At 38.9% G+C, this 22,457-nt stretch overlaps 1 protein-coding gene and 1 non-coding gene across 28 annotated transcripts in view; one reads left to right on the top strand and one right to left on the bottom strand.

The window, feature by feature from the left end:
- Positions 1-539: 539 nt before the first annotated feature.
- The window catches only part of SRRM1 (serine and arginine repetitive matrix 1), a 28,164-nt gene continuing 6,246 nt past the window's right edge, over positions 540-22,457 (bottom strand). For 3 of the 27 annotated variants that reach the window (XM_012439995.3, XM_021668293.2, XM_064363477.1), the window contains 14 exons: positions 21,011-21,126; positions 19,472-19,675; positions 18,528-18,722; positions 18,123-18,242; positions 16,114-16,388; positions 11,375-11,455; positions 10,806-10,892; positions 9,251-9,395; positions 8,848-8,889; positions 6,472-6,582; positions 4,208-4,669; positions 3,491-3,686; positions 1,911-2,120; positions 540-1,636 (listed from right to left, as the gene is read on the bottom strand). In XM_012439995.3, coding sequence (XP_012295418.2) covers positions 1,532-1,636; positions 1,911-2,120; positions 3,491-3,686; positions 4,208-4,669; positions 6,472-6,582; positions 8,848-8,889; positions 9,251-9,395; positions 10,806-10,892; positions 11,375-11,455; positions 16,114-16,388; positions 18,123-18,242; positions 18,528-18,722; positions 19,472-19,675; positions 21,011-21,126 — 2,349 coding nt within the window. In that variant the 3' untranslated portion in view covers positions 540-1,531. The remainder of the gene's footprint in view (positions 1,637-1,910; positions 2,121-3,490; positions 3,687-4,207; positions 4,670-6,471; positions 6,583-8,847; positions 8,890-9,250; positions 9,396-10,805; positions 10,893-11,374; positions 11,456-16,113; positions 16,389-18,122; positions 18,243-18,527; positions 18,723-19,471; positions 19,676-21,010; positions 21,127-22,457) is intronic. The other 24 variants (XM_064363473.1, XM_064363486.1, XM_064363487.1 and 21 more) reach the window with 12 other exon arrangements.
- Positions 6,322-6,423, top strand: LOC135269575 (small nucleolar RNA U13). The gene has a single exon (XR_010337830.1). It is a non-coding gene; the product is annotated as a small nucleolar RNA U13 (small nucleolar RNA).

The raw sequence follows: 22,457 nt of genomic DNA, 5'->3' as shown, positions 1-22,457 counted from the left end.
TGGTTTGGAAACTCCTAACCTCACGTGATCTGCCCGCCCTTGGCCTCCCAAAGTGTTGAGATTATAGGCGTCAGCCACCGTGCCCAGCCCAACTACCAGAACTTATAATCAAACTATACACATCGAACCTGCTCAGCTTAGGTTTCTAGTGAACTTCATATGAATGTCACTATTTTACCTCATACTACGTTAACAACTCAGCATATGCACACAGACAGGCACACACACAGGCACACACACACACCTGACAGAAGGTGTTTCAGTCATTCCTTAGCCTTTGTTCACTTGCTAACATGCCAGGCTCCTTCTGCCTCTGGGAGTACACAGGCACTGTTTGAATGCAATGCTCTTCCCTTTGCCTGGTGGACTTGTCCCACTGGTATTTTAAATGTTCTATTCACATGCTGAGACTTTCCCTTCATAGCGCTCAACACAGTAGTTGTACAAAGATAGTAAAACCTTAATTTCATCACCTTTTCTTTCCCTTGCCCAACTCCCAACACACCAAAAGGTTTATACAGGCACTACTAAGTAAAAGTGAGTGGCAAAATTTTAAATTTAGAAATTTATTCTGTTTAATCCACAAGCTTTATATAGCTTTAGTTTAAAAAAAAAAAAAAAAACTGCAAAAAAAAAAAAATCACAACAAAAACAGTGAAACCAAGACACTATTCCAAAGTCTGGGCCCTTCCAGCCTTCCAAATACAAGAGTTCTGAAAGTTGTCTATACCAACTGGAAGAACAAGACAAAAATATGAACAGAGCCATGACATTTCATTAAACAAAATTTTATGTAACTGAAGGATCCTTCCTGGGACTAGCTCATTGCCTTTACAAAAGAAAAAACAAAACAAAAAAAACAAAACCAGAATAGAATGAGTCCAGTGTTCCAAATCAACTTGTTACACATCAATATAAACCCACAGTGTCCTGGCAAACAACATGCTTTCATTTTCTGTCTCATCCTAGAGCTCGAATCCTGATTCATTTCAGCAGAGACTCCACAGGCAACAGGAAAGATTGTGGCATTAAAATATTCATTTATACTTTTGTGGTAGTTCAAGAGTGGTCTTATTTCTGGGCAAGCTTACAGACCATACAAGGTCAGAAGCATAACTTAAATGGGTGCTAAGACTCAAATGAAAAAAAATGTAAAGAAAAAGAAAAACAAAAAAACCAAAAACCAAAAACAAACAATAAACCCCTCTGGGAACAGCCAGGGCATTTAAAGGAACCATAAAAATGCCAACAGTATTTAAACCCCCTTTTTTAAAAAGGGAATTTTTTTTTTTTGGCTTAAAATATTTCACTCTAATGAATTATGTCAGCTGTCAATGAAAGAATGTCACTAATACACCGTGGACACCTTTTGCAATGTAAATCCATGCCCTTTTTTTTTTACATGGTGAACTTCAACCTAGCAATTATTACAACAAATGTTATAGTCTAAAGCTCAAACACATTTTTAGCAATTTTGAAATTGAACTGCGTACAAACCAAATAAAATTTACATCATAACAAACATTTCCACCTAAGACTGTGGGGACACTTGGGCCTTCCTCATTGATCTCAGGGCCTTTTCACGCAGGTGCTTTTCTAAGTCATCAAGGTTATCTTCAGCTTCACTTTCAGTCTCCTAAAAAAAGAGAATTTACAGGGTTAATAAGTGTTGAGACCCTGGCAGGAAAAGCTGAGTCAAGGGCAGAATCAAAGTGTGGGGATGGCTACATGACTGAATATACTAAAACCCAGGGAACTACACACTTTAAGTGGGTGAACTGTATGGTATGTGAATTTTATCTCGGAGTAGCCAATTAGTGGAAAAAACAATGTTGCTACTTCTCAAAACACAATGACTCTGCTACCTGTATGTATACTGCAAGACAGCCATATACAGAGATCATAAATACCTTCTTCGGCTCTGGCACTGCCACTGGTTCTTCCTGTGCTAATGTGGTTGTGGCCGTTGCAATGGCTGCAGGGGTCAGAGCAGCCGCAGCAGCTGCAGCCACAGCCTTTTCCTTCTTGTGTTTTTTATGCTTCTTGTGCTTCTTATCCTTTTTGTGTTTCTTGTCCTTCTTTTTCTTCTTTTTCTTTCCACCTCCTTCTTGATCCGAATTCTAGGGAAAAGACAAACAAACAAAACCACCTGGCATTTATCATCAATCTGATTAATATTCTGTCCAACTGAACATTTTATTTCCTCAAATCCCCAATGGACAAATCTCAAGATTTCTGAAAGGCTTTGGAGGGTATGAGTAGGGAAGGCCCAAGACCAATTATCACCAAGAAAAGTATTCAAAGTAAGGGGCTATCTCTAGCTGAATTCCAGTTCCTGAACTATTTGACCTCAGAAAAATTGCTGAATTTTTCCGAGACCATTTTACTTAAAATAAGTGTAATAATCCCTACCTGATAAAGCTCCTGTGAGAATTAAATGGGAATATCTGTAACTCACCCATAATAATGTGTAGCAGTCTTTTAATAAATGGTACCAGCCATCAGGCTAAACAAGCCTGTATGAATGTCATGTCTCTAGGTAGCATCTGAGCTCTCCTATCTTTAGAGCAGGGACAACTGGTTCTTCCTCATGACACACATACCAAATTTATGCAAAAAGTAGGCTCCGCTATAATAATTTAATCCATATTTCAATTTCACATTTCTAAGCAATTACTGAAAATTCCTCACAATCCAGGTAGCCTGCACAACTATTCAGTCAACCCAATTAAAGATGGACATCTGAGGCCACAGGAGGACCATCACTGGAAGCCAGGAGTTCAAGATCAGCCTGATCAACACAGCAAGACCCTGTCTCTACAAAAAGTTAAAAACAAAAAGTCAGCCAAGTGTAGTGGCATGTGCCTGTAATCCTAGCTACTTGGGAGGCTAGGGCGAAGCAATCACCTGAGTCCAGGAGTTTTCTTTTCTTTTGAGATGGAATCTTGTTTGCCGCCCAGGCTGGAATGCAGTGGCACAATCTCGGCTCACTGCAACCTCCGCCTACCACATTCAAGCAATTCTCCTGCCTCAGCCTCCTGAGTAGCTGGGACTACAGGCATGTGCCACCCCACCCACTTATTATTTTTATTTTTAGTAGAGAAAGGGTTTCGCCATGCTGGCCAGGCTAGACTAGAACTCCTGACCTTGTGATCTGACTGCCTGGGCCTCCCAAAGTGCTAGGATTGCAGGTGTGAGCCACAGCAACCAGCCAAGTCTAGGAGTTTTAGAGTGCAGTGAGCTATGATTTGCACTCCAGCCTGGGTGATAGTGTGAGACCCTGTCTCAAAAATCAAACAAAAAACAGATGGACATCTAACCACTGATTTTATGCAATACAGAATCCTGGCCAAGATCAGATCTATAACTCACAAATGGGGAAAAAAAAGTTTAAACACCAATATTTTAATACCCCAATGATACTTTCTCTGCTTCAAAGTGACCACAAACATGTTTATAAAAGGGTATCCACAATAAGGCAGACACATACTCTTGGCGGTGATGGGCTTGGTGTCGGGCTTTTGGCCTTTTTGACCGGTACAGCTGGTGACCAGTTTGTAGACGGTGACTGAGACTGGATGGGGGACGGAGGTGCTGGGGGCTTTTTAGCTGCTGGCTCAGGAGACCCGGAGACAGATCGGGAGGATGAGACCCTCCTTACAGACTGTGGGCTTGGTGAAGCAGCCCTAGACAAAAAAAGAAAACATTCAGCATTGAGAACAGACATCTCTTCATATGAGAAAAGAACCCAACTATATTGTACAGCCAGTTACGAATTTCAAATATTTTTATACCACTTAGATTGCTGGTTGATTCTACTAACATGTCCAATTTACATTACCTATGTTTCCTAGAGGGTGGCTATAGCCCCATAATCCTCTATCCGTTCTGTTAATGCTTATGTAAAATTAGTAATGCCAGCTCCTTGTATCACACACAAGAAATGCTCTATGTATCACTCCAGTTTAGTTTTGGAAGCATACCCTTCAAAAACAAATTGGTAACTGCTAAAAACCAAGTAAAAGCCTATGGCATTTAACTTATGCCATAGAAACTATCCCAAAAAGAAACAGGATCTATAAGTAGAACCTGAAGTTTGACTTAAAAGCTCATATTCATAACTTATTCCTTTTATATGGGGGGGGGAGCTTCCAAATATAAAGAGCTATGTAAGTATTCCTAACCAAAAAGCATAAAATGTTTTTACTTTTTTATCTTTTTAGGTTCCGGAGTCCTGGAGACTCTCCTAATGGGCCTAGTACTTGGAGATGGGGACTGTCTTCTTTGGGGTGATGAGGATGCTCCTCTTCGAACAGGTGGAGGACTTGAGGAGGTCTGAGGAGCTCGAGGCCGTGGTGAGGGCGAATGCCGTTTGTTTGGTTGTGGTGATCGGGCCTCCCGGGTAGACCGGCTTGGGGAAGACCCTTTCCTATGCTTGGATGATAATGAAGGTGAACGTCTCTTGGTGACTGGGGAGCTTCTTTGTTTGGGAGGTGAATGGGAGACCCGATGCTTTGGTGGTGGAGATGGTGATGCTCTTCGTTTAGGAGGGGGAGGAGGAGAAGCCGTTCTTCTCTTTGGAGGTGGAGAAGGAGAGTATCTCCTCTGTATTGGAGGAGAGTATCTTCTAGGAGAAGGTGAGCGCCGACGTGGGGGCGGAGAAGGCGTCCTAGGAAAAATACACATTATTAAGCTGAAAGGCTCAACAAAATATAGAAACAGGATGAAGAGAAAAAGTAATCAGTAGTTTAGGCTACACTGTAGTTACCACTAGGCAAAGGGGAATATATTTATAAGTGAACACGCCGTCTTTATAGTCTCACTTAAATATCAATAAAAACTTGCTTATCTCAGTTGACCACAACAGAGCATTTTGTCTGCAGGACTAAGTACAAAAAGGAAAAAAAAGACATTTAGATTAACAAAAATTTGCAATTTTTGGAAAATGTGAATTTGTAAAGTCTTTTAACATCTATATGAAATCAACAATGTTTTTTTGTAAAGAGAATCTTGCACTGTAACGAATTAACTGTGAACATCAGTTATTATAACCAAGTAACTGTATTAGAAGGATCCTATTACAGTCACTTAGGAGGTCTGTGCTTTCAAGAGCATCTTATATGGTATCCTCTCTGAATTAGCATTTGGACTCTGTATGAATAATTAAGAGTTCACTGCACTAAAGACACTTCTACCTCCCCTCAAAAAGACTGTTCCATTTTCTGTCTCAAAAGACCACTTTTCAACAGAAGTCTACTATTGCTAGGCAGAATGCATCTCCAGGAAAGACCAACTTGGCCTTCCTCTTAATGCTTAATTCCTATACAAAACTAACTTAGCTCTTAGGAATCAGACTTGACTATAACATTCGGCCCCAACTGCCTAATTTCCTCTTGGATCTTGCAGTCTTTTAGCTCGAAGTAAATTCCAGTCCAGAGTTAGCTTTACAATAGGCCATATATTTTGGCAATGTGGTAGGGAACAGTTTCATCACTGTATTTGGGCAATTATTTAGTAATTCTGAACTCCTCATTTTCTCACCTGAAAAATGCAAACAATACCAACTATTAAGCAAGGTCACTTTGAGGACTAGTAAAGCATATAAAGCACCTAGGCTTTACAGGCATGTAATAGGCATTTAAGAGTAGCAGCCAGGCCGAGTGCAGTGGCTCACACCTGTAATCCCAGCACTTCGGGAGGCCGAGGCAGGAGGATCACCTGAGGTCAGGAGTTGAGAGCAGCCTAGCCAAAATGGTGAAACCTCATCTCTACTAAAAATACAAAAACTGGCTGGGTGCGGTGGAAGGTGCCTGTAATCCCAACTACTTAGTATTACTAAAACAGCAAAACCACCCCAGTTTTCCCCTAAAGAATGTCCCTTGTCTATTCTAGGACCTTACAACATCTCTTTAGTTCCTGCCAATCTGTGACTGTTTGTTGTTGTTTTGCATGACTGACACTTTTAAATACTGGTCAGGTATTCTGTAGAATGACTTTCAATTTGGGCTTGTCTGATATTTCCTAATAATTAGACTGAGGTTTGGCATAATTGGTAAGCATACTGCAGAGGTATCTAGGAAATGCTATAAAATCTACCTGTTTGCCCATTTAAAATGTACAATTAAATGGTTTTAGTATATTCATATAGTTCTGCAGCCATTACCACCCCCATGTCCACCCCACCCTAATCTATTTTCTATCTCTATAGATTTGTGTACTAGACTCTTCATAAAAATGGAATCATATTTGATCTTTTATGACTGGCTGAACCATGCTAGTCTACTAACTCTAGTAAGATGTAATAATCAGAAAAATTCAGAGATCCTTTTTTAGTTCATAAGCATGATGATTGGGTTTTCACACACACATGAGATGTGCCTCCTCCAACCCTGTTATGAAGTGGGCACCATTACTCATCTTACGTGTGTGGAGGGCTGGGAGATGCTGCAGTTAGCATATTTGGCAAAGTACCTTCGTCTTGGTGGTGGTGTGGGAGACCTGCGCCGTCGAGGAGGAGGGGCGGGCGAAGGAGACCGTCGCCTTCTGGTGGGTGGTGGGGTTGGACTTCTCCTCCGTCTACCACTAAACCAAGAAGAATTATAGTTAATTTTTTTTTTTTGAGATGAAGTCTCGCACTATTGCCCAGGCTGGAGTGCAATGGCACAATCTTGGCTCACTGCAACCTCGCCCTCCTGGGTTCAAGTGATTCTCTGACTTAGCCTCCTGAGTAGCTGGGATTACAGGCCTATAGTTAATTTTGAGTGAGTTGCATCTATAGTAAAGTGATCCAGAAGACATGGTTTCAATTATCATTAACCCCAAGGGCAGCAATGATTACTAAGGTTCAGAACATTTTTCAAACTATAAGTCAAGATCATTTCAAGACCCTGGGTGGCAGCATTTAAAAATTTAATAATATCCCCTTCCTTTTCCCCTCCTGCCTTCCCTTTCTTCCTTAAAAAAACAAAAACAAAAACTCAATAATAAAACCAGAGTGTTTTACTTGTGACAAAGGTAAATACCGTTTTGTGAAATTTTTGTTTTACTCTGGATAATAATACAAAACATTCTTGACATGACACAGAGTGAAAAAAGTTTGGCAACAGCGCATCAGAGCACTGCTTTTTATTTGGGAAACACATTAGAACCACATGGGAAGCTTATGTGAGATTTATGTCTACCAGGTCTGGGCTAAGGTCCCATCAGGTGTTTTTTGGAAAGGCTCTCCAGGTGATCCTGATTCTTTATTAGGAGTTAACTGCTTTAGAGACTCTAATACAGAAATTCAAAAATGCTAAGTCTCAAGTGGCTTAAGACCCAAATCTGGATGTCTCTGCTCCAAGCTCTTAATTTTTTTGCCCAGGACAGGACTCATGATTCCTGTGAATCTGGAATTATGTTTTGTCTTGGTTCCCCTTTGAAACTAAGGAAAGCTATGTTACCTGAACAGACAAAATTCTAAAATTCATTACTAAATTTTTCAACTTAAATTTGCTTATGCTTTTTGAGGACTAAGGCTTCACAATGAACACTTTACATATAAAATATCTGAAACGGGGCTCTATCCCTCCTTCTAAAATATGATACTGAAGCATAATTCCAAATAATCCTTCCTCCATCTCTAAATCCTAGGAAGCCGACGGCAATTTCTAATGGCATTAAACTTGAAGCTGCCAGTATGTAATTTAAAATACTTTTTAAATGATGAGAAACAAAACAAAAACATCCTGGAGTAGAGCAATAAGCATCAGTGTTGATTTTACTGCAGTGAGGAATCTCTTTCCAGAACAGAAAGTAGTTCCATAATTTGTTGGGGAGGGGAGATCAAAGAGAATACATTGCACCACTAATCTAATTCTGAAAAGCAATTGTTTAGTTGCTGTGCTAGGAACTTCACAAAAGCCAGAAGTAATTACAGTTGGGAAAAGAATGCTTTAGCATCCAAACTGATCTTTTTTAGGTTTTTATCTTTCAGTATCAAGCAGAAGTTTTCTTCAGTGTAAATACCCTGTGCTTTGCTCCACCAAAAACACTGCTCACTGGTTCCTTTCCAAGAAAATACTCTCACTGATAAGATTACCTAAAAGAACACAGCTTCAAAAATTAAGCTACAAAAAGGACAGTGGGATAGCTTCAGTAAAGATAAATACTTCAAAATTCAGTAGCAGCTAAGGCCCCCAAAAGCAGAAAGCTGGTTAAGACAGACTAGCGTAATGTCCAAGGCATAGGTCTAATATTTGACTTTGTCACTCTGTGACCCTAAGAAACTGCCACATCAGGGCCTCTGTCTTCTCACGTATGAGATTAAGGCCTGAATTAGGCCTTAATTTTACATTTTCATGGTCACACTGACACTAATAATCAAAAGTTTCAATAAAGATATGCAACCCACCTTTCTACTATTAGGAAGACTGAACAGGGCCAGTCTTCCAATCATTTTTAATATTTCTAAAGTTTCTCCCTAGTTTTTCTTGCCCTCCCTAATGTCATAACAAATACACCCATAAATCTAAGGAGCAATTAATCCTATCTCTTGAAAAGTATATAGATACTGTTAAAATCTGTGTGCCACTTGATGTAAGGTGGTGCAAATTATCACAAAACAGCATAACCAGATATTAAAAATCTAAGTTCAAATAAGGGTCTAAAACAAATAGCTCATGTATAATCCTATCACTAATCTAATGTGTTTTAAAAAAATACTCAAACCAAAACCACTTAGGAACTGAACAGCCATAGCCATAGCTACCATACATTTAAGAATAAGGTGAGATCACCTAAATAGAAAATTAAGTTACTAAAACTTTTGACAGGTAACCCTAATTTACAAAGTAGTGTCTAACCAACCTTTTAGTCACTGGCGATTGCCATCGCTTTCCCATCTGCATCCTGAGAGCAGTGGAGAAAAACAAATGTCAAGAATTCTATTCACTCAATTATTTACTTGGGTGGATTAAATACCATTAATGGAGATATTTTAAAATATTCAAAGATGTTAAGGAGTTACTGCTGTAACTGTTTGGTTTATTCTTCTAATCATGCATACATATATGGCATGGTGGTTTAAAATTTACCAGTTCTAATTAAATAACCACCCAACAAAGCAAAACACAAAAAACAACCCTAAAAACCAAACAGAAACCCAACCATATCCAAGTACTTGAAATGAAGGAGTCAACCAAATTCTCTAGTCCCAAGTTATATGACAATTACGGAACATCAGTGAAGACCACTGAAGAAAAGATGTTACCGAGGGGAAGTCTCTTTTTGGCGCTTTCGTGGTGATGGAGAGGCACTCCGGGAAGGGGAATGTCTCCGCCGCCTGCCAACCTCACCGTTCTTCACATGGGATCTCTTGGGTCGTTCATCTTCCGAGGAGGAGGAGGAGCCAGAGTCTATAATTACACAACAAAGAAAATGATACACTATGTTTGTGCTCAAATCTATCCAAGTTTTCCAAATCTAGGTGGATGGAGTGTTCACTAGTGTAACCATGTATATAAATAAGCCACCAGTTCTGAACAGAATCATTATCAATATATGCTCAATGATTTCAAAGCCAAGTATATTCGTTATACAAATAAGACATAGAAATCATTTCCACAGTGCAATCCAATCAAGATGGCACACTCTGGGCACAGTGGCTCCCGCCTGTAATCCCAGAACTTTGGGAGGCCAAGGCAGAGAGACTGCTTGAGCCTTCAGAGTAGCTGGGATTACAGGCCTCCACCATCACATCTGACTAATCTTTGTATTTTTAGTAGAGACAGGGTTTTGCCATTTGGCCAGGCTGGTCTCCAACTCCTGACCTCAAGTGATCCGCCTGCCTCAGCCTTACAAAGTGCTGGGATTACAGGCTTGAACTAACGCACCCAGCCTGGTATATTTTTGTAATAAAAAAATGCAACAAGCAAAATGAATAGGGTAGTTTTTTTTTTTTTTTCTGAAACAAAGTCTTGCTCTGTCACCCAGGCTCCCAGGCTGGAGTGGAGTGGTGCGATCTCAGTTCAATGCAACCTCTGCCTCTCAGGTTCAAGGGATTCTCCTGACTCAGCCTCCCAAGTAGCAGGGATTACAGGTGTGCACACCACTATGCCTGGCTAATTTCTGTATTTTTCGTAGAGATGGGTTTTTGCCCTGCTGGCCAGAATGGTCTCGGACTCCTGACCTCAGCCTCCCAAAGTGCTGGGATCACAGGCGTGAGCCACTGCGCCCAGTCTAGATTTTTAAGAATAGGAAAAGACGTTCTAAATATACCGTTAAGTTAAAAAGGGAGGCAACGTATCTACAGAACCCATTTATTACAGGTCAGAAGCAGAACTTCTGTGTGGTTCTTTTCCTTTTTCTATATGCACAGAAAATTCCTGAATAAAAGCGTTGGAGGGTTGGAAAAAGAATGATACTTTTCCAATTTTATACTTCTGTTTTCTGTTTCACTGTTGTATCCTAGGGACTTACTACTTTTATAACAATGTAACAGAAGATTAAATTTTGCAAAAGGACTTAAAACCAAAAAAAAAAAAAAAAAAGAAAATCCCGCCTTCTTAGACAGATTTCTACGTAAGCAAGTAAGTACTCGTGCTGCACATAGATGTTTATTTATGTATTTATTTTAGAGACGAGGTCTCACTGTGTTGCCCAGGCTGGTCTTGAACTTCTGGGCTCAAGTGATCCTCCCGGCCCGGCCTCCTGAAGTGCTGGATTACAGACGTGAGCTACTGCGCCTGGCCTATACACAGATGTTTATATATCAAATATTTTTTATTAGGAAATGTAGTAGAAAAAAATGTAATCACTGCCCATACCAGATGAAGACTGCTGGTTTTGTCGTCTGTATTGGCGTCTCTGCTGCACAGAATCTGCTGCAGCCATTTTGCCACCTTTATCTTCTTCTGAAAGATGGATGCATTTAGAAAGTGTTTCTTTAGTTACGCATATAGAAAATTTGACATTTGAATAGGAAAACAGTCTCTCAAACCTTCATCTGGTTGGATCAAAAATACCACTATTTTTTTTTAAGTTGTTTAAAATGCCAATTTACATGCTGATTTAGACTATCTTCACCAAATATAATCAAATTTATTTAGGCATTTATTACAGGTCAGGCTGGGTGCCAAGCATTTTACAAGCAGATACATTTAACACTCAAAAACCACTACTATCCCTATTTCAGAGATGAAAGAAGTAAGGTTCAGATAAGATAATCAAAATAGAAACAGTTAAATGCTGGAATAGGGGATTCCAACCAAGTCTGTTTGACTTCAGGGTCTTAGCTCTTATCCTATACTTAATCGTCAAGCAGAAGGGGATGACCAAATGTATAAAAAAATCAACATCAGCTTTAAGAAAAACACACACACACACACAAACTTACCCGATTCAGATAACTCTACTTTTCTAGGCTTCGGTGCTGGTGAAGGGGATTCTCTTTTCTCAGTACCTTTATGTTTTGTCACTAAAAAAGAATAAGGGTGGGGAAAAGGCTTATGTACAAGAAAGGGGCTATACAAGATACCTTTTAATTTTTAAAATTTATTATTTTTAAATAAAGATGGGATCCAACACTGTATTAGTCAGGCTAGTCCTGAAATCCTGACCTCAAGCAATCCTCCTGCCTCAGCCTCCCAAAGTGTTGGGACGACAGGCATGAGCCACTGCACCCAGCCAAGATGACTCTGGTATCACAAAAATGGGTGTGACTATTCTCAAAGATAATTTACTAAGAATTTAAAAATTCCCTCAAGACCTTCTTGTCATATCCGAACACTATCTGAAGTGCAGCAAGAATTTTTAAATGTTTAATGAAAGGTCTCAAAAAGTTCTACCATGATTTCCAAATCCTGAGATTCTCCTAAGAAAATCAACAGTTAAGAGAAATTGAGAGCTGCTACTGAGGGCTACTTGAGCTCCACAATCTAAAACATACAGCCTCCATACCCACACTCACTCTCTCACACTCAACTTCAGAGACTTCATCAACATGAAAGCTTTTAAGCCACCTCTATAGGTGGGTTCAGAAAAGTAAAAGATGATAAATGATTAAGAAATAGGATCTGATTAAACTTTCACAAAGATATTTGGTCTAGAAAAGAAGAATGGCTGCCCAACAGGCTAAAGGTTCTTTATGTAGAGCATAATCTTCACAATAGCACAAGGGATTTAAACCACCCAAGAAAAGAAGTAGACCGCCACAAATGGCAAAACTTATTAAATATGAAGACTCAAGGATTCTTTCCACAGAGTTGTTTAAAAAAAAAAAAAAAGGCATTTCTATACCTAAGGTAGTAAGAGATCAGTGAGTATCCTATGAATTATCCAACTGTCTTTTAACGATGACAAAGAAATTGTTAACTACCTTTTGTAAGCCTGCTGTATTATACATACTATTAACACTGTTGCTAGTATCACATCCCTTTCTCCCTGTCCCGTTTCACAAGAGAGGAAACCTGAGGCTTAAAAAGAAGCAACTTTACCTCAGTCACAAGGCAATTTAAGTGAGCTAAGATGTGAATCCAAGAGTCTATTTTCAGGGCATGGGTTCTGATCTGAACAACTACCTCTGCTTATAGTATCTATCAATTGCTACAACAAAAATCTTTAAGTATATTCACATATAATAATATATATACCATAGATTAACCTGAAATACCACTTGAGAACATCCCTATAAGAAATAAACCCACAGACAATTTGATCCCTTCAGGATCCTTATACCTGTCTGGTGTGATTAAAGCAATTACCATGGAATGTTTGACTCAGAATGCAGATACATCTCATTTAATAGGCACTCACATTCAGAATTCTACAATGGTTTATTCCAAGGGGCAGTAACTAAAGAACCAGTGATCTAACACAGTAATCGCATCTTTACTAAAGTAGTCAAAATGAAGAATTTACCAGTATGTCTTTTCAATGAACAAACTTTTATTAAAATTTCTACCTAATAAGCCATTTGGACAAATCACTGAATTGGGTAAAGAATGGTTATCACTCAATTAGATATCAGGAACCATGAAAATGAGAATAGCAAAGTATATTCAATATTTGCATCTTAACAAATTCAAAGAAATAACAAGTATCATCTATATACTCCTATCCTGGTTCAATACAATTGAATCATAGCATCATTGATATCATAAATACTAACACCAGATTTCTGTTTTTCTAGATGAGTCTTTACACTATTTACTTTGTTATGTTAATGTTTTATTTTAAGTATTCAAGGGGCAAAATCATTCTAGCATGAAGTCAGAAATCTTAGAAGGCAACTTTAAAACCAGAATTTTAAATTTACTCTAACAGTCCTATTAATTATTAATCTTAGACCTGCCCAAAAGATCACTTATAAAGATAAGTTACTCTGTGACCAGCAACAATAAAGTAACTATTAAGTGTCTAGATAGAGAGCACAATTTATTTGGCCAAGCTAATCTAAATAAATCAAAACCACCACACCATCACTACCAGCATAGATAGTGGTAATATACTTCACTGTGTCACTAATCAGTCCAAGCACTGTATTATGTACTAAGATAATGCCAATTTAACTATGAGATGTCAACAATTACAAATGTTTCCCCTAAGATCCTTTCAGATGACTGTATATTGTACTCCAAATAATTAACCTGTAAGTTCTCCAAAACGCTTTTCCTGCCTCCCTCCCACTCCATTTGCCCACTATCAAGAGCAGAGCCCTAAAGCCCTGATTAGTAGCCACTACAGAAAACATAACTGTAAAATCTATTACATTTCAATGATGTTACTGTTCTAAGCAGTAGAAACTACAAAGTAATTTCTGAAATCATATTACCAGGTAGAGAAGCTAAAGAATTTTACCCCTGCCCTCCATCTCTCACGGTTAGCAATCAAAGACGAATTCTGAGGTAGGAAAGTTGGGAAAAGTATCCACCATTTAACTGGGAATGACAACTCAACTTTTATCCCTAGCTGGTTGACCTTAACTAAGTCACCTAAACCTGAAAATCTGTTTCTTGATGACAATTGGTAAGGTCTTTTCTAGCTCTGAAATTTTATCATAGAGGGCTGGGATCGGTTTAATATAAAAGGTTATGTCTGGTCCGCGTGTGGTGGCTCACACCTGTAAGCCCAGGGGTTGGAGGCTGCAGTGAGCTATGACTGGGCTGCTGTACTCCAACCTGCATGACAGTGAGATGCTGGCTCTATTTTGTAGGGGTTGAGGGAGGAAGAAGTTTTTTCCAAGTAGCTCAAACGAATATTCAGCTCCAGTGGTGGGAGCCTGTGACTATACTGCTTATAGTGCCTCTTTTTGGTAGGGTTTTAGGACATGGAAACCCTGTCCTAAAATCCACAAAAATACTAGTCTTCACCATGGCTTACTTCTTTCCTATGTACATATCAACTCTGTCTTGACTGCAAAACGCATATGCCAAAACATGAGAAATTAGCATCTGTAAAAAAGGTACCTAATATTTCTTAACAACAAACCTATTTTAACAAGGATTTAGTTCTGTTCGGGTACTTTTGTAACTCTTGGGCTATATGATATAAATAGAAAAAAAATCATCACTTGATGTGTTTTTGCAAAGTTAACAGGTGTAAACATTTATGTTTCTTTTCCCCAGAGAGGTTTGTGCTCCAGACAAAGAATAAATATTCAGAAGTACAAACTTCACAGGAAAAGACAAAATAGGTCAGGGCCATGGGCTTCAGATTTGGATATGGAAACAAAATGGACTGAAATTTTCCCAATGCTGAAAAGCAGTATGGTGCATGAGGTTATGAAAATAGTGATCCTGTGGCCCCCTCTCAAACTGAGGACTGAACCTGGAAAAGTTAAAGGCTTCTCTTTCACTAGCTGCCTAAGGGGCTAACAAAAATGGACATGTCTTATTTAATCAATGTTATCCCTACAATAAAAATATCACAATTCAGAAAGCATTACTTTTCACAGACTACCATCATCTGCTGGTCACCCTTTCACTCTGTCAGCTTATCTATGCCTGTCACAGACACAAAAACGGAAAGCAAAATTTGCCTTTGTAGGTATCACCACATTGCAGCCTCCGGGAGTATAGAGATAATATAGCAGGGTGAGTAATTAGCAATGCTGGTCTCATCAAGCTCATTAAAATGTATAATGAAAGTTTTGCCTATCCTCATTTCTTTGTTTCTAACCTGAAATTTTCTCTCTTTTTTTAAGAGTCAGGATCTCACTATGTTGCTGAGGCCAGCCTTGAACTTCTGGGCTTAAGTGATCTTCCTGCCTCAGCCTTCTAAGTAGCTGAGACTCTACAGGCTCCATGCTACCACACCTGGCTCTAATCTGCAATTTTCAATATGGCCATTAATAACCCCAGTGTATGTTAATCTACAGATTGCTCCTTAAAATTCAATTGCTGTAGCAGCTTTTAAGATCCTCCCCATCCCTTACTACTCACCTTTTAGGCTGTATCATTCCAGCCCTAAGCTCCAGAGAGCCTGGTTCAAATGGACACTATAGTTTTTTCCATGCGTATTTAATGCTCACAGAACAAACCCCAATAGACCACAACCTTCACTCATGACTAACACAGCATTCTACTTGCCTGGCAGGATCACAGATCATAAATTCCTCAGAAATCAATCTGCAGAATAAAGCAAGGACAACACTCAGAAGAACCCTGCCTAGAGCCTAAATTAAAAAAATTAATCAGCTTTCAAGAGGACACTATGTCCTTTGCTTGGGAGTGCAACGCGGCCAAGAAAGAACTTTTGAGAATATGAAGTCCTCTTACTTATCAAACCAAAAATCTTGAAAAAAAAGTTAACCGGCCTCCTAGTAATAAAATGACCCCTTATCATGCCAACACAAACTTCAGTATGTTACCCCAACTCGAACAGCCCACAGCTGGTAATAGATTTCTCCATCTGCACAATGCCAGAGGGCATTGCTAAAAACAAAACTCTTTTACACACAAAAAAGCCCGAAGATTTTGAAGCAGGAAAAGAAGTAAGCCTATAAGCAAACCTACAGAGAATATCAGATACAAATATTACCTAGCTATTTCATATTTTGAGAGTGAACAGGGAGCAATAACTATGCTTTGTAGCCAAAGAGAGAGAGAACATGTTTCATATGTGTTTGATTTTTACCTTTACCTGAAGTTCTCCCTGGAGACACAGAAACACGACTTTTTCTTGTACGGTTTGACTGCTGGGGTGTTGGGGAATGCCGAGTTTTGGGTGGTGGAGTTGCAGGAGGTGATGGCCTGTGCCTTCGCCTTGGAGGACTTGCTGAAGGAGATAACCTACGAGTTTTTCGAGGGGGGCTGGATGTCCTCTTGGGAGGCTTCTTTGGTGGCGACCGGGAACGAGATGAAGAGGATGATGAGCTACTCCCAGACAAGGATGCTGATGAACGTCTTCTTCTGTGGAATAAAGTATTCATATTCACTAACTGTACACTTACAAAGAACGGCCTTACAGGTATGAACAGTTTACACAAAAATACAGCTATTTTAATCCAACTTTTGAGTTTATGTAGCTAAGCACATAAATGAGTCCAAAAGAATGGGAAAAAAACCATAACCTAGGCCAGGAAACAGCTAGTTCTGAGACTAAATAAACAACTTAATCTGACATATGCTTCTGTCTGTGTTCTCTCTCCAGTTATAAAACTTGTCAGGTTGAATGCTACAATAACTAACTAACTAGTCCTTCTACCTTAGGAATGGTATTGGTGTTTTGGAGTTTGCATACAAAATTTGGGTGGATACAAAATTTTTCATTTAATAACAAAATGTTGAGAAACCTTTAGGTTGTATTTTTTAAAAAGATGTGCAAGACTAAGAATCATTTAGCTACATAAACTTAGAAGCAGGGGCCTCTCGAATTCTGCGGCAAAATTTGTGTTAAGTTCTGTTGCAATTATGTGTACCTGCAGAATTCACCTTTGGCGGAAGAATTCCTGAGAACCTGAAAAAAAGAAACCCTACCTTAAGTGTGAGATAAAAACTGGCTGAAAGGGAATCTTAAAACAATCTGCAAAATATTCTGAATGCTAAATGGCTGAGTAAGCACAATTAAAACATGCTGTTTGCAAAACTCCAGTATAAGAAATAGCTGTTTCCACTAATCTCGTACTAGGAAGCACCAGCATTACTTTTCTCCTAAAGGGGAATTAGAAAAGTGTTGATGCATGAAAACGGACTGACCATTTACCTCACTAATCTCCTCTATGAACAGTTAACACATCCGTTCTTTCTAACAATAGCAATAGTTCAACATACCTTGACAACTCCCTCCCCAAAGAAAATTTTCAAAAGTATGGGACTCTGAAAAACCTAACTGCAGAAACAAAGTAACTCTACAGAGCTTGTTTGATGCTTCCCCTCTTTATTTCCAAATTGATTTGGTTACCTGAAAAAACTTCAAAAGATTCAAACAAAAAATTCTGTCAAAAATATAACTGGAAGCTTCATCATTGGTGTTCCTTCGAAAGCCAGGTGAAACGTATTGTCAAGAAGCATAAAAACTCTGTTACCAGTGCACTAGGACTTTACTTTGGGTAGATTCAGCCACGAACTTTTTGTTTAAAGTGATACAACCAAGATCCAAATATTTTATCTTATGCTCATTTTAGAATGATTTAAGAAAAAAAAAACAAAAAAAAAACAACACTGGTGGTACAGTCAGGGTTTTCAAAAATAACTAGACACGAAACTAGTAATAACAATTATATCTATGGAATATAGATATATTCTCCTGGGATTATGGAAAACTTCCAAGTTATGCTAGTTCTGTCTCAATTATTTATAAGCCTCATTACTTCTATAATGACAAAAACTACATAAAAATGTTTTTCTCAAAGTATAATAGCAAATGAATTACTATTACATAGGCTTTCTTGGTGAAGTCTAGAAGGGTAAAAGTTAACAGAAAGTACCAAGAAGATGATGAATTTCTCATTTATTTCCCAACACCAGACTAGACATTTTTCATAACATAAACAACTGCATTACACTTCAAATGAAACACGCTCTTTAGAAGACATTATCTAATGAGTTCTTTCCTCCAGGGGACATTAATTTAGAGATTATTCTAAAAGAAAAATTATCCCAAACTGCCAAACACTTGACACCTCCAAATTTAAAAAATCTCACCGTCTTACTGGTGATCTACTCCTTCTATGCCTTGGTGGAGGAGGCATTCTCCTTGGTGGAGTTCTTCTTCGAGGAGATGGCCGCCTTCTTGGGCTTGGTCGCCTTCTAGGTGAATATGATCTGCCATAATAAACAGAATTAGGTCCTGAATAAACCAGGAGTGAGGAATTTCTTGGCTTAGTTTTCTCAATGGCCACATTTAAAAAATAAATTTCAAGGATCACAATTTTCCATTATGTAGAGATTTTTATGGCACACAGAAAAGTGTCCTCAAATTTTCCATGTATATTCAAAAAATATTTGTATTAAACATCTTCCACCGTTTTGAAATTATTTATCTAATTATACCCAGTAGAGTAGCATATAAAACCCAAGATCTTTGTTGATCTTAGAGCCACAACTCACCTCGATCGAGATCTATGGCGCCGTCTAGGTCGAGTGTGAGAAGGAGAGCGGGACCGCGTCCGTGATCTTGATTTGGAGCGTGACCGAGATCGTGGTCGGGTCTTTTCCTTCTCCTTTTCTTTTTTGGAATTTTTTTCTGGAGAAGGTTCTTTAGGCTCTGGTACAGGTTCAGGTTTGGGAACTTTCAGAATGTCACTGTAGAAACAAAAGCTTGTTTTTTTTTTTCCTTCTTCTACTCAGACTTCTAAATTATTATACAATGATGTAATAAAGTCTTTCTTCCTTTGTAAAACTTTCCAAAATTCACGGACTTGTTTCTTGCTCCAAAAGATACATATATACCTATCAGTGAAACCCAGTGAGAAACTAATGTACATTTTCTTTTCTTCTTTTGAGACAGGGTCTCACTCGGTCACTCACGCTGGAGTGCACTGGAGCCTCAACCTCCCAGGCTCAAGTGATTCTCCCACCTCAGCCTCCTGAGTAGCTGGGACTATACACATGTGCCACCATGCCTAGCTAATTTTTTTTTTTTTTTAGTACTGATGGAGTTTCACCATGTCCCAGGCTGGTCTCAAACTCCTGAGCTCACGAGATTCACCTACGTCAGCCTCCCCAAGTGCTGAGCTTTCAGGCATGGGCCACCCCATGTGGCAACCACATACATTAAGTGCAAAGTTGTCCACAATACATTGAGAAAAAAAGCAAGTTACAATATATAAAATACCTGAGGCAACACAACCAAAAGATAGTAGTGGTCACCACCTTTGGGGCATTTTCTTTAAATATATTCTCCTAAACAATTTCTTTTTAATAAACTAATTTTATAATTTTAAAAACCTAAAAGGAAAATAAGTAGCCTGATTTTAACTCAGAGATGTCATATTCGCAGTCACTATAAACAATCTAAAATTGTGACTATAAATTAATTTTTATGTACTTGCCTAGTAGAAGTGGCCTCTTGTACTGAAGGTTCTTTTACTTTCGCTGAAGGTTCTGGGAGCTCTGGAGTTTTTTCCTTCTTTTCTGGAGCAGGGGAAGGACTCCGGCTCTTGGTTCTGTGACGGGGAGATCGAGAATGACTGCGCTTTCTCTCTCTCCTGACAGGGGAAGATCGTCTTCTAGGGGAAGGAGATCTGGATTTGCGTCTAGGATGAAAGTAATTTTTTTCAGGTTTTTGAACAACATGGAATGGGAGAGAAGAGTCAAAGGGAGAAGTGAGGATTAATCTTTAGTTACACTACTGTTGTTTATATCTGAGATGTTTCCCTATGGAAATAAGACATCTTAATCTCATCTACTCAATAGGGAAGAGGAAGATAAGCAAACGAAAGATACCATTCTCAAGTACATCAGTTATAAGGGAGGAAAGCATTGACTTGGGACTCTAGACTTAGGTTCTTAATCATTCCCAGAGATCAAAAGACCAACTTTGCAGAGGCAAAGAGGATGCTTTAAAGCAAAGTGATAATCTTTGACAATAAATCAATAAATCAATAAATCAAACTCCCAAACATAATATTTGGATGCAGACAGATTACAACAGAATTCATCAGAAGAGCCTTGGTATGCCAGAAAAATGACTAGTGCCGTTAAGGCAACATGTTCTTCAGAAAAGAGAAATATATCAAACTTGCAGAAGATAGCTTTCTTGGAAGAGGAGAAACCCTCTTTCTTTTTAGTAGTAGCTTGCTAACTTGAAGATTTTTTTCTTATTCACACAGAAGAAAAATGGCAGACATACTTCATCAGTAGTCAAGTAGTTAACAACATGACAATTTGTGCTTAGCTCTTTAAGTATTAATTCCATAAGGAGGTTTTAGTATCAAATATATAAATGAAAGGGACAAAGAAATTACCTCTTCTCTTTACTAATTCCAGCAGACATTTATGAAAGAAATAAGCAGAACCCTAAAAATAAAAAGCCTAATGGAGTTCTCACCTCTTACCACAAATACAGAAGCTGAGTCGTGGATTTAAAAATGTGAACCTAACAATAGTCTCATTGGAAGGAAGAAGAAAACTAAATGATCTGAAGTTTGGGTGCAGTACAACCATCTAAGAAAAGCAGAACAGGGAATTAGGTAAGTATTACATGAACGGCTGAGTACAGATTTCTTTTTAGAAGAAAGGAAATTGAAAGAAAAAAGTGAGAGTACATTTTAAAAAACAGTTTAGAAATTAACTGTTATGAACTAAAGCAATATGGAAGAAAAGTTTAAAGTTTTGATTTAGGAATTTAAAGTTGGATAACTCATCAAGATTTGAGAGACACTTATTGTTAAATAATATGTCTCAAACAAAAGATGGCAAATTTCTTTAGTCCAGAGGCAAGCCACAGTTCACCATGAAAACTGCATGATGGAACAAATTCCCCGAACAGTGCTGTTAGATTCCTTTTTAACTAAGAAAGTTTCTACACACAGAATTTCTCAAGACCTAAAGTACCTATAAAACATAGTTATGCATCTATTGTATGATACCTTCTTGGGCTACGAGACCTCTCCCTTTTTTCTCTGCTGCTTTCTTTCTCTTCCTTATCCCTTTTATCTTTGTCTTCATCTTGCTTTTTCATAGATGCCAATTTTTCTTGTTCAATCTGCAAAGACCAGGTTTTCAAAGTACACATAGTTGAACATTTGAGAACAACAAACTGAAGACTACTTTCTACATCTGTTAAACACTAATGCTATTAACTGTTAGACTCTTCTTTTGAACCAGACTGTTCTTTCTTCACCCACACTACAGATACACATTAAGATTGGTATCATCGCCACTCATTTACAAATAAATACTTGGTGAAAATTAATCTCTAAGACCTGAACTAAAGAGATGTTTTCAAGCTTATTTTAAAAAAAAAATCACTTTCACTTTGACCTTAGTCTTCTGGGATTTTATCTGTATTGCCCATATTAACAGCTTATGCTGGCTGGGTGTGGTGGCTCACGTCTATTAGTCCCAGCACTTTGGGAGGCTGAGGGTGAGCAGATCACTTGAGGTCAGGAGTTCAAGATAAGTCTGGTCAACATGGCAAAATCCCATCTCTACTAAAAATACAAAAATGGGGGCTGGGTGTGGTGGCTCATGCTGTAATCCCAGCACTTTGGGAGGCCGAAGTAGGCAGATCACCTGAGTCGAGAGTTTGAGACCAGACCAACCAACATGGAGAAACCCCGTTACTACTAAAATTACAAAATTAGCCAGGCATGGTGGTACAAGCCTATAATCCTAGCTACTCGGGAGGCTGAGGGAGGAGAATCGCTTGAACCCAGGAGGCAGAGGTTGTGGTGAGCTGAGATCGTGCCACTGCACTCCAGCCTGGGCAACAAGAGCAAAATTCTGTCTCAAAAAAAAAAAAAAAAAAGTTGGGTGTGGTGGTGTGCACCAATAATCCCAGCTACTCAGGAGGCTGAGGCAGGAGAATCACTTGAACCCAGGAGGTGGAAGGTGCAGTGAGCCAAGATTGCACCACTGCACTCTAGCCTGGATGACAGAGTGAAATTGTGTCTTAAAAAAAAAATAAGCTTATACTTACCTTTTACAGTGTTAAATTCAAATTTATTTTTATTTTTTTGTTTTTGAGACAGAATTTCACTCTTGTTGCCCAGGCTGGCGTGCAATGGCATGATCTCAGCTCACCACAACCTCCGCCTTCCTGGGTTTCAAGTGATTCTCCTGCCTCAGCCTCCCAAGTAGCTGGGATTACAGGCACAAGCCACCACGCCCAGGTAATTTTTTATATTTAGTAGAGATGGAGTTTCTCCATGTCAGTCAGGCTGGTCTCAAACTCCTGATATCAGGTGATCCTTCTGCCTCAGCCTCCTAAAGTGCTGTGACTACAGGTGTGAGCCACCACACCCGACCTAAATTCAAATTTCTTTTAAGCTACATGCACTCACATAGTAAGAATTTGGGCTGGGTGAGGTGGCT

The sequence above is a fragment of the Aotus nancymaae genome, unplaced genomic scaffold, assembly GCF_030222135.1.
Source record: "Aotus nancymaae isolate 86718 unplaced genomic scaffold, 86718_ANA_hifiasm-v0.15.2.pri h1tg000053l, whole genome shotgun sequence".
Classification (NCBI taxonomy): domain Eukaryota; kingdom Metazoa; phylum Chordata; class Mammalia; order Primates; family Aotidae; genus Aotus; species Aotus nancymaae.
This window is presented reverse-complemented; position numbering and strand designations above follow the sequence as displayed.